The 13,337-nt window shown below is 47.2% G+C and overlaps 2 protein-coding genes across 6 annotated transcripts; one reads left to right on the top strand and one right to left on the bottom strand.

The window, feature by feature from the left end:
* Positions 1-932: 932 nt before the first annotated feature.
* On the bottom strand, positions 933-2,459 carry pfdn4 (prefoldin subunit 4). Its single transcript, XM_057041034.1, has 4 exons — positions 2,333-2,459; positions 1,809-1,916; positions 1,581-1,721; positions 933-1,230 (listed from the first exon to the last, which is right to left on the bottom strand). Exons 1-4 carry the CDS (start codon positions 2,357-2,359, stop codon positions 1,099-1,101), a joined length of 408 nt encoding a protein of 135 aa, XP_056897014.1. The 5' UTR covers positions 2,360-2,459; the 3' UTR covers positions 933-1,098.
* A 2,211-nt stretch (positions 2,460-4,670) lies between these two features.
* bcas1 (brain enriched myelin associated protein 1) lies at positions 4,671-12,604 on the top strand. 5 transcript variants are annotated; one of them, XM_057041030.1, is made up of 15 exons: positions 4,671-4,902; positions 4,982-5,030; positions 5,101-5,185; positions 5,765-6,096; positions 7,987-8,166; positions 8,961-9,020; positions 9,477-9,512; positions 9,652-9,858; positions 10,257-10,319; positions 10,464-10,505; positions 10,747-10,788; positions 11,305-11,424; positions 11,504-11,722; positions 11,805-11,905; positions 12,017-12,604. In XM_057041030.1, exons 2-14 carry the CDS (start codon positions 4,992-4,994, stop codon positions 11,883-11,885), a joined length of 1,506 nt encoding a protein of 501 aa, XP_056897010.1. In that variant the 5' UTR covers positions 4,671-4,902; positions 4,982-4,991; the 3' UTR covers positions 11,886-11,905; positions 12,017-12,604. The 5 variants fall into 5 exon arrangements, with proteins under 5 accessions (XP_056897010.1, XP_056897009.1, XP_056897011.1 ...); XM_057041029.1 differs by lacking the exon at positions 4,671-4,902 and having other exon boundaries at positions 5,023-5,185; XM_057041031.1 differs by lacking the exons at positions 4,671-4,902; positions 9,477-9,512 and having other exon boundaries at positions 5,023-5,185.
* The last annotated feature ends 733 nt before the right edge of the window (positions 12,605-13,337 follow it).

Raw genomic sequence — 13,337 nt, 5'->3', positions numbered from 1 at the left:
CCTCTACAGCTCACTCTTCTGACGTCATGAGGACAAACCGTTCAGAGTATTTTTAGAGTATTTTAAATATTTTAAACTGGTTTCCGACGTGTAGCCACAATAAATACATTTGCATACACTGAGACGCTGCTCCCAGGTGTGCGGGAGATACCCGGGGAAACAGAGACGCCTGCTGGGCTCTTTCTGCAACTGCAGCCGGTGTTGAGAACGTTCCATGTCCCGGAGAGCTTTTCTTTGTCCTAACAAATCTCACAGTTTAGCCTCCTTAGTGATTGTTTTTTAAAGCTGAAACTGAATAAATTATTGATCAGTACATTTTCAAACTGGGTCCAACAGCCTTAGGAGATTAGCAACAGTGGTGGCTTCAGTACGAAACGCGATGAAGAATAAATTCATAAAATTGACCAAAGGTGACCGCACCTATGAATTTCATCTTGGGTGTCACTAATGATGAGGTGAGGAAGGCACAACGTAAATAAGACCATGTGGGAAAAGAGTGCAGCCATTTCCATGTACTTTCCTCTGAGCTGGGATTTAACAAGCTGTGCTAGAAGATAAATCTGTGTAGGTGGATCGTGGCTCTGAATGCTGAGCAGCAGACACTCAGCAGAAAACCCGTGTTTGCTCTCACTTAGAGCTGTCTCATGTTTATTGATAATAGCTTTTGCCAGGCACCCTGGGGGAGAATTCTGAATGAGGTCTGTGTCCCAAAAAAATCCCAAATGTTTTTCAGCAAGTGCAAACTCAAAAGGGCATAAACCCGCGACCTGCCTCCTCTCTACCAGTCGATCTGGGATCAGGGGTGAAGCTCTGGGCTCCGTGCTTCAGGCTCCCGAGGCGAAAGTCTGGCTCTCATCAAGTGACGCCAGCTGGTGTCAGATTCACAGAACTGACTGAACATGAGTTCAACAAACATCAAATACTGACCAAAATCTGCTTCTGTGGATTTATTCAGCTACATTTTCTTCAGACTGCAGAAAATCGGTTGTTCATGCCGAGTCCGCTTTTAGTTTGGAAAACCCACTTTGTGGAAGTGATCAAATAAAAGCTAAATAACAAAGTCCATGTTGAGCGCAGGCGTCTGTGTCTCTTCAGTGTTCAGCTCTCGTCGGCCTCCAGGTTTATGTTGTCCCCAAACTTGGCGTAAAGATGCACCTTCAGGTCACCCAGAACCTGCTGGATGTCCGACACTCGCAGCTCGATGGATCTGGCCTCCTGCTCCAGGGCTTCCTGATGACACGCACAGACGTTTAAATGACACCTTTAACTCACTAAAACTAAATAAACTAGCCTTAAAACTGGAAACAACACTGGTCCAACTACTCATCTTTACTTCACAATTGCAATGGCTGCAGCAGGAAATGTAGAAAAGAATCAAGCACAAAATTTGTTCGAATGACTTTTCTGCTGTTGTTTTCTTGATTTCTAAATGTCCTTCTGAGCAGCTCCTAGCAATATAAACCACGTTCTTAGTATGTTTATGCACGTAGTACTCAGCAACTTGCACAAAACCAAACTAGATAAATAAATAGAGCTCTAAAAGGAAGGTGGAAGGTGGAAAGATGCATGTGTAAACGCACCTTTGCAGCCTCCAGCAGCTCTTGTGTTTCCTCCTGGGTGTGACTGATGAACACTTCACCGATTTGATATGGGACCATCAGAGCATCGTCATCGAGCATCATTAGGTCATCGCTGGCGTCCTGCAAATTCTGCAGAGATTTCTGTGGCGACACAAACACAGCAATTACCGGAATAATGAGCATGAGGAAACTATCCAGGCATCAGCTCCGCGGTGACTCGGGACTCACTTTCTTAGCTTCCAGTTCATTTTTCAGCTCAGTCATCCGCCTCATGTTGGTGGCGAAATTGTTGATCCTCTGCTGGTCTTCATATGTGACGTGCACATCTTCAACAGCCTGCAAATACGAGAAAATCCACCTTGTGTCAGCTTGAGATGCTGTCTAAATGATCTCTGGAGCGCCTGTTCAACCCAGATCATTCCCTGTTACACCACAAAGGCCATAAACGGCATTCGGTTTACTGACTTGCCAGAGCCAAGATTTTCGTTAATAACACGACCGGAGATCTTGAAGTGGTCGCTTAAAGACTCGTAACACTGATACAACAAATAGCTCACCAATGAGCGACAGCTAACGCTTTAGCTTAAGGGCGACGTGAGCCGCATGAGGGCGGGTCCAACATCATCGATACCACGTCTACTCGCTCGAATTACAGTTGCAACGTCCGCGTTAACTCGTTGTCGCCTTGTGTTTCCCCTTGAGAGGCAACGGAAGACAAATTCGAGGAGAGAAATAAGAATGTTTTAACTTACTACTCGTCCCTTCGGTGGAGCCGCCATCTTGGCTTCCTTCTTCGTCTCTGAGATTCCTGGTTGGCAGCAAACAACGCTAGTGCACAAGCGCCACCCTATGGCCAGGAGTGATTACTGCAATGGCTCGCAGTAATATTTATGTGCTCTTCATAATTAAATTACAACAAAACGTTATACTTTTCCTCCCTTCTTTCATTTTCAGCTTACTCCTTTCTTTTCCACACCTCTTGCATTACATGATTGTGTGTTCTGTAGTTTCCTTTTCTCTGAAACGAACACATTTCCTATTTAAATGTTTACCAAATAATTTTTTATATATGATTTAATCCGGTGTGTCCTATTCTTATCCTGGTCAGAATTCTCCTCATCACTAATCTTGGCTTTCTGGCGTGCACACAAACTGAAGAAGGAAAAGCAGAAGACTCTCTAGCGGAGTAAAAGGAAACGCCATGGTTTTTCCGTTGATCCAGAGTGTGTCCCAGCGATGAGAAGCAGGAATACACACACACACACACACACACACACACACACACACACACACACACACACACACACACACACACACACCCTGAACAGGTCGTCAGTTCATTCCGCCTTTCACTCAGAAACAAATGAGAGGTGATTTTGTATCTGTAATCAACATTATATGCGTAATAAAAGCACTTCTAAAAACCCACGCAGAGACAGGAAAACATGCACAGAATCAAATCCACATCCTGCTTTCCATGAGGTGACTCCTGTTTTAGGCTTATCACCTGAGTCGAGCCAGCCTGCATTAAATAACTGTTTTAAAAGCAGAAGTGTGTTTAAATGTTGAGGATTTGTCAGAGCCTAAGACAAAGCCAATAAACCATTAACGGGAATGGGCTGAATATGTCCAAAATTCATGAGCTGTGAAAGCCACTAATCATTTTTATAGAACGACGGTTCCGTAAGGAACATGTCTGGATTGGCTGGGGGACACACAAAAAGGAGCTAATCAGCAGAGAGTTGCTGACTTTAGTAAAGTATGTTCAGCCCAGAATGTGATTATGAACGACACCCGTTTGTGTCGTTCATAATCACAGAATTGATCAGGAGAATTTACATGCAGTATATATAAATATATATATATATATATATATGGATACATTTAACAATCTTAAAGAGTTTATCTGAGGAAATACAAAAACACCTTGCTAAGTGCTCACCATGTGCAAGTTGTGTTGTATCAATCCGGAACTACTGACTTTGCAAATATTTCTACAGCAAACAGTACTGCACCCAAGTCCAAATATTTACATCATTCATTTGCAAAGCTTGAGAGCTATTACGGCAATCCTGACTGGCTGTAAAGAAACACCAGCAAATCAGACTCAGTGGAAGTATCAGGACCACTGCTTCCCCTTGTCTTTGTCAGATTTGTGGTGGGCCTCCAGTGAAACCAGTGGGCTGTCCCGCGTTGGTACATCATGAAGAGTCTGCTTGAGGCCTCTCCGCTGCTGCCCTTACATGAAGTCAGAAATGCTCGATCCAAACACGGGAATCCAACTCCCACCTCAATGTGCACGCTGTCGGCTACAATCGCGACATTGTTTACATGGATTCCAGGACTTGTCATAAATCGAAAAATAGCACCAAAGTGATCAAAGCGGCAATTTGTGGGATCCCGGGACAAATTAGTCAGCTGTCCGGTCGGCAGCTCCCAGCTGGATTCCAAACCAGACAGCTGCCATGTTCCATCTTTAATGATACTGTTGTGTCAGTAATATGCAGCAGGACCGACGCGCATTAAAAACCTGTCCGTGTAATTGTGGCATGTTTGTTAGCAAACACATCCAAATAAAAAAAAAGGCGCGTAAAAGCAATGAACAAGTCTTTGATCTGCGACGCCTCCCAGATGTTAGCAGTGTGGCGCTGAGGGGCCCCCAGAGGCTTCACAGCTGATGATTTCATCACAAAAAGCTTTGTAATTCTTGATTGGCGTGATAATGAAACTGATAGTCGCACCTTTAAAGACTCACGTCACATCACAGCAACTATTTAAGGACAATGGAAGTTCAAAAATTCCTCTTAATCATGCTGCAGTTGCTTTGCATAAAGGGACGAGATAAACAGTTTTCTCCTATCTTGTGAACCAAGCGTGTTGTTTTGCCCGGACAGAGTGGAAGCGTGCCAGCCCAGTATCCTTAACACACATCCTGTTATCTTCCAGGCTAACCGTGTCAACACATAAAAGCTGGCTGCTCCGTCTTATCACGGTGCGACTGAGTGGAGCGGAACCTCTCACTGGTGCCGTTGCCCCGCCATCAGAGAATTTGCCATTTACAACAGCTCACAATGAGCTGATCATGTGCTCTTACAAATGAGCACTAAAGCCTGGTTGGGCTGGACGGCGGCCGTTTCACTGGAGGAAATCCAATTGATCACTGTAAAAACGGTCCCACCCAGTTTAGAGCACACATAAAACAGCATGTTAACTGTGGGCTGCACACACACACAGGCTCTGCAGACGGGCGGCTGTCACGCTGACACACACTCGTTTTCCCTTTCCTTCACGAGGACTTGAACTCGTGCGATCGCCAAAAAAGGTACGGAACGGGAATTCTTATCAATGGGCTTATCCGCGCCAGATGTATCAGTGATGTCACGTCTGATTTATGGCAACAGGTTGTGGAAAATGGGAAATGAGCAATCTGTGAGCGAAGAGCCGACGCAGGTAAAAGATGCAGAGCCGAGCCGCTCCGCCGCTTAAAGACACCAACAAGTGTTTCTTGGTGATTTCGCAGACAGAGAAAATTCCCGAGACGCACGAAAACGGCTCCGTGAACGGCCTGTCCGCAGGCGTCCTGGCTCCTGCTTCCGAGATCAGCGGTGAGTCTGTCGCTCATCGGCTGCTTTGGGTGGGGGGTGGGGGGGTCAGAGCTCGGCCCCCGTTCTGTGGCCCTCATCTTCCGTCCACGTTGTCCATGTGGGATCAGTCCCGCTCTGCAAACACGGAGACTCCCAGCTGGGCGTGTCTGAGATGAACTGTTTGACTTGTGGTGTTGTGGTTTGTGTCCCAGCGCCGGTGCAGGAATCCCGCTGCTGCCGGAGCTTATCCAAGAGCTCTTGTTGATCCTGGACATCATGGGATGTCACTCGCTCACACGGACTAGCCCATGTTTGCTTCAAGGAGCCGCAGTTTTCATGTGACGGCTTCACGTCGCATGCAAAGAACTTGGGAGAACTTGGGCGACATGGGAGCGATCCGACGGCATCGTTCCCTCTTTAGGCTCTTTTTGGAAAACTGTCTGTGTCTCGGAACGTTGTTAATCAGACCCGCTTCTGATCCGAGACTGTGAAGTAATCCAGCTCCTCGTCTTCTTCTCTGAAATGTTTCATGTGTTTCAGGGGATGTAGCGGGAAGATGGAAGTCCTTCCTGTTCACACCTTCTCTCTTTGTTCCTACAGTCACCGTTGAGCCCACAGTTGAGAAAAATGGCGGCCTGCTTTTGTTGAGCCTCGCCGTAGAACCAAACGGGATCGGTCAGGTGACAGATGGAGGAGACGGAGAACATGAAGGAGAACACAGAGGAGAACATGAGGAAGAACACGTCGACGCTGCAGTCGTTAACGAGGCCATTGAGAAGGTGGTTGAAGAGGTGAAGAAGAGCAAAGAAGAAAAAGTCAGTCGCTTCGGCAAGCTTTTCAAAATGAAGCCTCACGTGAAGAACGTTCCTAAAGAGGAGAGCCCAGGTGAGAGTCCGGCAGGTGCCAGCACTCCTGAAGAGGAACCGCAGCAGGTGAGTGCTTCACATTTCTGCTCCCTCTGAAACGAGCACGACGACGCTTAAAGAGACATTTACACCTAGTTCTGCTCCAAAAAGCAAGTTTAGAAGAAACCTGTCATTTCCACACCTGAGCTGATGTCTAATCACCACGGTGACATCTTCACGGCCAACCACAGGGCGTGGCCTTCGGCTCCGCTACCTGTGATTGGACCAATGGAATGTTGAAACTGCGCTCACCTCTTAAATATCCCACGTTAATACCTCATCCGCGTATCGTCTGTTTCCACGGATGCTTGGAAATCAAGTTCTGAAGTTCCTCTCATCTTTATTTCTGTCCTTTTAACCACTAAAACATAAATAAAAAGGGTTTCTCTAATGTCACCGTGCCTAACGACCCCCGGCCGCCCCGCCTCTAATGTCTCTCTGACCTCGTTGGCCCTTCGTCCGTCCTCCACTGACCGTCGCAGTGAGGAGACGTTCCGACGTTCCTGACGTCCGAGCTGACGCGCCGTCAGTCAGCTGGATTTGATCTAAACACCAGTGTTGCTTTTCATGATCAAGGAGTCGAGCTCGAGTGGAGACGATACGACATCACTGCGAACGCTCGCTGGAGAGAGAACAGGCAGCAAGCTGGTCATGATGGAGCCTGAAGAAGAAGAAGAAGAAGAAGCCCTCAGTCAGTCTGTTGTTGCTACTGAGGAACCCGCAGAGAACCAGAGAATCCCTGCTGAGGAAGAGCTGTTCATGAACGATGAGTACCAGAACATTTTCTTCAGTGGAGGGATGGAGATGGATGAAGGGGTGCCTGAGACTGAAGATGTCATAGTTGCTTCACTGACAAGTACAGACCAGGAAGAGGTTTCTGTCCCTCTCACGAGCGCTGACTCCAGAGGTGGGCCTGGCCTGACCTGGCCCGGGAGAAGCGAGTGCATTCCTGTCATCACCAGAGCAGAAGCCGGTTCTGCCGCTGCTAAAGCGGATCCCGTCAACACCCCCGAAGCAGCGATTGAAGCCTTCTTTCAGCTCTTAGGCGACTTTGCTTTTCCAGAACCTGCCGTGGACGCCGAGATCCTGTTGGAAGACGAGGCCGTCGTGGCGGCGACCTCTGAGGCGACCTCCGAGAAGTTAAAGCTTCCAACTGCGGAGAGGAGGCGCGGAGAAGGTCCCGGGACAGTGGGCGGAGAGGCGGCCGACGCTTGGGTGGAGGAACCCGAAGGAGCAGAGGCCCAGAGCTTCGTCGAAGGGCATTTTGAAAGAGATTTTGAAACAATCGAAGATACGACTTCAGACGACGCACGCCGTCATGTGACCTCCGAGCAGGAAGCGCCAGACCTGTCACGTGACTCAAAAGTCATCAGGTCATCGGGTCAATGTGCCAGAACTGTGACTGTTATTGATTCTAATCTTTAAACTGCGTCTTATTCAGTTGTTTTCCCTGAAGTTTTAATACCTGAACAACATAAAATAGATCTAAAACACCACGAAGAGCCGCGTTAAAGTGAATAAAGATTCTGTGCCAGCGTCACACCGCCAAATGTCAGTATTAACCCAATAAACAATCATCACTTTTATAGACTTCCGTCATTGTTGTGCTGTGTTGAATAAAGAACTGGGCTTGAGTTTGAGCTGGGACCATTTAAAGCAGCTCCCCATGGGGACAGCAAGGTATTTGAGGCCTTCTGGCATCTCCCAGGGCATAACTCACACACATTGTTGAATATCAATGAGTGAGGGGTGGGACACACGCGTTAATAAAAGGGTGATTGTTGGCGATGCCCCGAGTAGGCAGAGGCATGGTCGGAATTGTGCGCCCGTCTCAATGCTGTGATTAAGTCTGCGTACATATGAGCTGCGCTGCTGCCACACGGTCCTCAGAGGCTGACTCTCTGTGATGGTGCACAGGACACCACCCACCTGATACCAGAAGCCCAACCGCCACCGGAGCCGGACAGCGCCAGCGTAGAGCCCAGTCCAGAGGAGGAAGGAGCTCCCGAGACCGACGACGGCAACACCCAACCTGAGCAAATCCAAGAGGAGGACGACCCCGAAAAGAACTCAGTCATGAACTTCTTCAAAACTCTGGTGAGTTTCTCTCCGTTTTTCTAATGGCTCCACTTTCAAGCTATGATTGTTGTCCAGAGGCCGAGGAAACGTGACGCTCGGTCGGAAATATTGCAAAATAAGGAGTTGATTTATATAATGATGGGAGAACGTCTAAAATCACAATGTTTCAGGCTGAAACATTACTGACAGTTGATTCGTTTCGATGTTTCAAATGTTTGAATGCATTAAAACCCAAGAAAATGTTGCCATTTTGACAAATTCACCCATTTCAACTCAGAACCTCCAGCATTTTTTAACAAATAGTGGGCCAACAATGGCCCGAAGCCTTCCATGATATTTGCCGCCGTGTCATAATTAATGATAAAAAGATGCCCTGAACTTTGGAGACGAGCGACGTTGAAGCGACTGAAACGAGGGAGCCTGGAACAAGCGGCCATTGTGTTTGCTCTTCATCGCGCTGGCTGGCGGCTTCATGGCGTTTTAAAGAGTGAGCGCTGCATTAGCCCCGTGCTAATCAAACCTTTGAACATGCGGGAATGTGGTGGCCTTTTGTTCCAGCCTCAGCGTGAGCTCACAAGGGAGGCCTGTTGCACATGGAAGTGGAGATTTGTGGAAGATGGAGCGAGGGCAGGCCTACGCCATCGCCAGAGCACAATGGCTGTCACAATGACGGCGCGTGGACTGAACGCGCTCTGTCAGCGGCCTCACTGGGCCTCAGTCAGCCGGCCATAAAGGCCCGCGTCTGCATTCATGGAGAGCTCCTCAAATCCTTCACCAGCGCTTGAATGAAACCTCTTTCCCCTCTCGCACAGGTGACTCCCACCAAAACCCCCAAGAAGAGTTCAGCTGCTCCTGACGCCGCCAAAGATCAGGTGACCACAAGCTCCTAAACATGTGACATCAGCTCCGATCAGAAGGGATCCTCATCTAACCCTCGTTATTAGCGGGGAGATTAAAATATTCCCGTTGGAAGATGATCAAGGCAACAAGAGGGGGAAAAAAACATCTTTTGGATTATTTTGACTTTTACGACATTCCTGAAAAAACAAATTATCAACATTATTTTGATCGTAGCCATTAAAAAGGTTGATTATTGATAATTGCATGTAAATAGTTTTAATAGTAATACGCATATTATGGCAGGAGACTTTTACCCCTGAAGTGGGATTATATTTTAGATTTCTTATTTATTTTAGGATATTTTGTTTCTGCTCATTTCTGATGAACAAATACTTCATTTTTCAGTTGTGTCACTTTGTTTTTTAACACATTTCTTTGCTCTTTTAACATTTCACCTCTGCCATCTTCCTTTTTCTGTTGCCGAATAGTCCGAGAATGAGAATCAACCGGCAGAAACCACTAATGTGAGCAGACTGACCCCCTCTTTTTAAATCAAGCTTGCTTATTTCCAAAATGCTTCTTTTACACACTAATTGCTGATCTTGTGTTTGAATGTAAATGTGTTGGAGGAGACTGTGGACATCTGCCCTGTCTCTTGAATAGGTGGCACAGGTATCGGAGCCCCCCGCAGCACCCAAAGGGATGTCCGTCCCACCGCCGCCTCCTCCAGAACCCCCCAAAATGGAAACCAAAGGAGAGACATCTGCCAAGCCTGCAAAAACAACTCCAAAAGAAGAACCAGTAAAGGAGCCTGAGGCCTCAAAAGGGAAATCAGCCAAAGAGGCTTTTGGCAAGTTCTTCCGTTCAAAGGTAAAAGAGCAGCTGCAGGACTGCTGGTGGTTTCTGAAGGTGGCGTAAAGCTGAGTGGGTGTCAGACATCTACAGATGGTTCCTCAGCAGCTGGACGCTGCCTCTTCCTCTCACGAACAAAAGCTGCTTTGTCTTGAAGCTGCAGTAGTGCCTGACATCTGTCTTGGCCACCAGGCGGCGCTGTTTCCCATCTCGGGCCAAAGCAGCTTTTGTGTGTGGTAGATCTCCAGAGTTTTGCCCAGGTGGTCGCACACAGACTTACCTGAGGCCTCCAGTGTTTATGCTAAGCTAACATTCATGGGTTTGTGAAAAGGCTAACATGCTGACTACGTGTTATAACAACCTTTCTGTGCCTTGTTGTTCTGCCCCTCACTAACAAATGCTTCATTGTCCTTCAGAAAGACAAGGAGCTCCCACAGCCAGAAGCTGTAGTTGAAGTACAACCAGTTGTAGAAGTGCAGGTAAACCAGATGGCTGGTCCCAGTACCGTAGCTGTTAAATGTGACATTGATCCATTTCTAAACATGTTTTTAACACTTCTCTTCAGTCAGCTGCAGCGTTTTACTTCTCGTATCCTCAGAATAAAAAGTAGTTTTGCTCTGCAGGAGACACCAGTGGTGGAGGCAGAAGCAGTTGTAGAGATCCAGGTAAACCACACAGAGAACATGTGAGCGGTTACGTTTTGAGGACAGTGGCGCCGTTCGGATCTGTGAAAAAGGGTTGAACACAGCAGAGGAAGAGGGGTGCGGTTTAGAGGTGGAGGAGAATCTGCAGGAGGCGCCCTGGAACCTTAATGCATATCAATCTAATCTCTCCCTCATCTGAAGTAACATCATGTCACCAGCAGCTCAGCGCTCCGCCTTTAACCCTGTAACTTTTCCCTCACAGCCGACGGTGGAAGAAGAACCACAGCCAGTGGCAGAAGAGGAGGTAAAGGAGGAGACACATGTTAGGAGGGAGCAGGATTGATTTTCTTATCTCGGGTTCTTCTTGAATGTACTTTTCTTGAGGAGGACAAATCAGTGCTAGGATGGGATTGAGTTTATAGCATAAGAATGGGCTTGACCTGAGTCCCTCAGGTCAGGGGAGCCTTGAAACCAGCGTGTCAGGATAGCGTGATTCTGTCCACCTCTTTATTTCATCTCTGTGGTGTCTCTCTTTAGTGTAGCCTGGTTTAGCGTAGCATAAAGAGGGGGCGGGGCTACACACCTGCAAACGACCTACGCCCACCGCTGGGATTCATACTAATTAGAGTAAAGATGGTGTGAATGAACGTCTCCCCTCTCCTCTTATTGCATGTTGATCTGACCTTTTCCTGTTTTCTGTGCTTCTCAGTGTTTCCTCCCAGGTGGAGGCTCTCGCTCACTCTCCACGTCTCTGAAGATCTTTCCTTCAGGGTTCCAACTCACAATGTGCGTTTTTCTGCATCTGCTTTGTTGACAACAGAAGGTGGATCCTTCAAAAACGGGCACCTTGGAGGCCGCGCCCAAGCCTGAACCGCCACCGCCCGCCCAGGAGAAGAAACCTGCCTCCAAGTCAGGATTCATGTCCATCTTCAAGTCCAAAGTAGGAAACACTAAAGCTCCTCTTCACCAAGGACAGAGACACAGTCCGACATGTTCTTCTCTGTGTACAAAACCTCCAGGCTGCCGATCCAAAGAAGGCCAGCCCAGCCCCCCCTGCCGCAGCTGAACCAGCCCCGGCTGTAAAAACCAAAGAGGAGCCGAAACCAGCAGCCAAGCCCTCAGAAACCCCTGCTGACAACAAAGCAGCTGTGACGGCTGCTCAGGCCGGGGAAGATGCTCCCAGCGGCCCCAAGAAACTGGAGAAGAGGAACTCCATCCAGCTCTTCTTCAAAATTCGGGTGAGGGCATCTCAGCGTGGGTGGGGGCTCATCTCAGCGCGGCCCGCTTCTGCCTGAACACATTTTTTCTGCTTGAATTCAGAGTCAGAAGCGTAACTCCACAGATGCTGGCATCCAAACGGAACCACTCGCTGGTTCTGCAGCAGCTGAGAAGTCCAAATGAAGCCAGAACCGCCAGTGAAGGTTCTCCTGTACAGACTGACTCCCCTCCCCTCCCCTCCACCTCTGTCCTGCCTCGCATCCTTCCATCCAGTCTCAGCACTCTGACTAAATCTCTTTCTTGTTGCTCTTCAGATGGTGAAACGCTTGACTGAGGTCGTTGAATCTGCTGCGGTCTGAAAAAGACGCAACTGTTGACAGATATATATTTTTTGGTGACAAATGTCCTGATAAAGTGTAGCTTGTGAAGACTTTTCTACAGACATTTAATGTGACTTTCTCTCTGTTTTTCCAACCTGACCAGTTGGGGTTAAGTCCTAGACAGGAGCGCGCTTTGTCTTTAGTTAATCTGTCAGAAACACTTCAAACGTGCCGTTAAAAATTAAATTTGGCTTCATATAATATCAACAGGCTAATGGGAAATTATCTTTAAAGTAGAAATAAGGTCTTTGTGTAACAGAACACATTTGCATTTACTATTTTTAACTTTGTATGAGCTCTTAAGCTAACAATCGTGTAATTATATGACTCACTGTTCTGTGGGAAGCTGATGGAAATCGTTCACAAATTCAACAGACAAACGTGTCCTTGTGATTCCTGTCACCAAACTAACTAAAGTCTGAGTGCTTTTGTTTGCCTCCATATAACTTATATGTTGGTCCGGGCGTACGTGTGCATATGTAACTTCAGCCATCATGAAGACAATAAATATGTTTACTGTTGTTTCTTCTTTGTTGGTGTGATTCCACCCTCGATTTAGTTTGTCTGAATAGGATAGAAGTGATTTTTTAAGTGATTTTCTTTTTGTGCCTAGAACAAATTTAGGTTATTAAATAGGTCAGGACAACTCGGTTAAACAAACAAACAAACAAACAAACAAACAAACAAACAAATAATTCATGCAATCCCTAAAATAACCTTTAGAGGGCGACAGGTTTCTTAATACTACTTCTCTATATTTTCTGCTAATAAAGAAACCAAATGGTCTCACCGGAGACACACGTAATGAAAAAGGACAACGCCCAGAAGTGATCAGCCACAAAGCCAAAATATTCACCATACAAACATTTATGATTGATTTCTCCACACCTTGACACGCCTGAGCTATAGAGCAACACGCCGCCGCCGCCCTCCTGTTTGGATTTACTGGCAGACAAGTTGTCAGCTGGCAAACAAAGACACTAAAGACTGATGATTTCTGATGATCAGGCAGTGGGATTCCAGGTAAAGATGGCTTTTAATCTCTGAGCGGAAACGTTTCCGATGTCAGCGTCTGCCACTCACCACACACCCACAGTTTAGAGATGAGTTATGGCCCCTGAAGGCATCACTGGCCCCACTGCTTTGTTATCAACCACACACATTCCTGCTGCATTAGCCTCTGCAACGTCATTCTAAACGGAGCAGTGAGGAGACAAGGAGAGTGGTTCCTGCTCCCAGGAAGACATGTGGTCCA

The sequence above is a fragment of the Takifugu flavidus genome, chromosome 8 (genome assembly GCF_003711565.1).
Source record: "Takifugu flavidus isolate HTHZ2018 chromosome 8, ASM371156v2, whole genome shotgun sequence".
Classification (NCBI taxonomy): Eukaryota; Metazoa; Chordata; class Actinopteri; order Tetraodontiformes; family Tetraodontidae; genus Takifugu; species Takifugu flavidus.
This window is presented reverse-complemented; position numbering and strand designations above follow the sequence as displayed.